Source organism: Cimex lectularius, unplaced genomic scaffold (assembly GCF_000648675.2).
Source record: "Cimex lectularius strain Harlan isolate CLEC.00 unplaced genomic scaffold, Clec_2.1 scaffold41, whole genome shotgun sequence".
NCBI lineage: Eukaryota > Metazoa > Arthropoda > Insecta > Hemiptera > Cimicidae > Cimex > Cimex lectularius.
Genome location: NW_019393011.1, coordinates 2,257,368 through 2,259,722, shown reverse-complemented (window position 1 = coordinate 2,259,722; position 2,355 = coordinate 2,257,368). Strand labels below are relative to the sequence as shown.

Here is a 2,355-nt window from a genome sequence, read left to right as displayed (position 1 = left end):
GACCACGAAAAATAATGGATTTAATAAGTAAAACGATGTATATCTTCACTAAAACTCTCCGTGGTCATTCCATTTGTCGCCGAGAATCGAACCCTGATTACACGACATTTGACAAATGGCAAAAAGAAGGGACAATTCGAAAGGATTGAGATGGGAAGTTAGCCAGAAGCAGAAGTATTTAGCCGAAGGTCGTGGGTTCGAATCCCGCTCGTGGCACTGACTTTTTTATCTCAACAAATATCTTACATAAAGATTAATTAAAATAAAGTTTATTTAAATATTTTTGAAATACTAAAGATTTACATATCAATTCGGTTTCTTTGGTTTGATTTTGAACTTTTCCTTGTTTTTAGCTTGTACATTTTTAATATTTGTTTTATATGGATATACATCATACACCATATCTCTGAAAGCTATCGGATACTTATGAATATTACTTTCGTTAAATTTGACAGGGTACGTTGCCTCCTTGGTTATATTTTTGAACAAGAACTGATGTCGCGCCATAAGATGAAAGGCGTAGTACGTCCTCCATTCTGTAAACGGTGTCTCAAATATTTTTCTGAAAAAAAAAATAATACAAATTAATTGTCGGTTCATTTTATACGACTGTAATAAATATTTAGATATTTATTATCATTAGAGTTGAATTCTACGGCGACGAGTATATTTATTTAGTATTTAGTATACATGTACTACTGAAAATGCAAATCGCGCGCGCGCGCGTGTGGCTTGGTATGCGCGCAATGAGACCAGAGAAACAATTGATAGCGTGATTTCGTTGTATCACTTCTTATCTGCATTGCAAATACTCATAGAATAATTACTTCGATGAAGATAGATGTGCTGGAAGCCTTCATTTCGTGCAATTGTATATGTAAATACGGCGCACAACCTTGTCATTTATAATTTCGTTTAGGAATAAATTTTTTTCTGTTATTTTTTTAAACAATCCATCAATTTTAAGTCGATTTAAATTATAAAACTTTAATACAAAATGTATATGAACGGTTTAATTTAAAAAAGTGATATATTATCTATCGTTAAATTTCTATCTTGATTATTTTACTAAATTGGAAATATTTCCTTTCGACTTTACTCACCTAACTACACCGTAAACGCCAAAAAGCTTCGGCTCCTTGTGGACAAGAAACGGCCGTTTCTCAAGGATTCTCGTCGGCAGCTCTCCGGCATTGTAGTACCAAAGTGTCGGCTTGTAGCTATCTCTATAGCTTTCCAACCATAACTTTAGAAACCTGGCATCTTTATGTGCTACAACAACCTGCATTATCGCATACTCTATTACTGCAATAACTATTTATTGGAAATTTACACCCGGGGGAAAATCTTTCGAGATAGCCTATTTGTATCCTCTTGTATACACTTAGAAAACAGTGCTCAATATAAAAATTTACGACAAGTAACAACTTTTTTAATTATCAAAATCAATATTTAATTATTTGCATATTGCTTTTTAAAGCAAATAATACAGTTAGGTGTTATGACATTATTATTATTATTGAAAGACATTTAAAAAAAAGACTCGCGTTTATTTAAAAAAAATGAAATTTAATAATTAATACAATTAATTAAGGTTTTAGTTGAGATGAAAAAAAGTTAATGGCACGAGCGGGATTCGAACACACGATCTTCGGCTAGATACGCCGCTGCTCTACCACTTGAGCTATCGTGACCTCGATCCACTCGGACATCAACTTTCCATCTCAACCCCACCTTTTGAGTTTTCCCTCCTTTTTGCCACTTTTCTCCTTTTTTTCATCTCAACTAAAAACCTTAATTAATTGTAATGATTTAATTGGTCAAGCGGACCACGAAATTAGTGAATTTAGATAATTACAACTTCAACGTTACTTCTTATTTAAATTAATTATACGTTTTATCTAAGGTTTTGGTTGAGATGAAAAAGCTAGTAGAAATGATGAATGATGGAGTGAGTGCGGTGTTCAATCCTTTTTGAAAAGGATTGAAAAAGCTAGTGTCAAGAGCGGGATTAGAACTCACGACCTTCGGCTCAATATGCTGCTGCTCTAACCACTTGAACTAACATGATCTAGATACACTCAGACACCAACTCCTAATCTCAAGATAAATACACAAAACCAACACAAAAATTGTAACAATTGTATCTAATCATTTCTAAAATTATATCCTTTGAATAAAACCCGGACATAAACGATAAACTACAAAGAGAAATATTAGAAATTAAAAAAGAAGTATAAGTTCAAGGTGTTTAGGTTATTGTGAAACAGCCAATTTTTTTTCTTAATTGTTGGAATAGAATAAAAGTTCAAATATAATCCTTACTTAATTTTTACGTCACAGATATCCTCTGTA

At 32.6% G+C, this 2,355-nt stretch overlaps 1 protein-coding gene across 1 annotated transcript; it reads right to left on the bottom strand.

Moving 5' to 3' along the window:
* Positions 1-252: 252 nt before the first annotated feature.
* Positions 253-1,472, bottom strand: LOC106663820. Its single transcript, XM_014388909.2, has 2 exons — positions 1,104-1,472; positions 253-562 (listed from the first exon to the last, which is right to left on the bottom strand). Exons 1-2 carry the CDS (start codon positions 1,286-1,288, stop codon positions 307-309), a joined length of 441 nt encoding a protein of 146 aa, XP_014244395.1. The 5' UTR covers positions 1,289-1,472; the 3' UTR covers positions 253-306.
* Positions 1,473-2,355: the final 883 nt, after the last annotated feature.

Bases quoted from the DNA above. Each gene is read 5' to 3' on its own strand.
- LOC106663820 (XM_014388909.2), bottom strand. From the start codon at position 1,288: ATGCAGGTTGTTGTAGCACATAAAGATGCCAGGTTTCTAAAGTTATGG. The intron at 563-1,103 runs GTGAGTAAAGTC...TTTTTTTTTCAG, and splicing joins GGCGTTTACGGTGTAGTTAG to AAAAATATTTGAGACACCGT.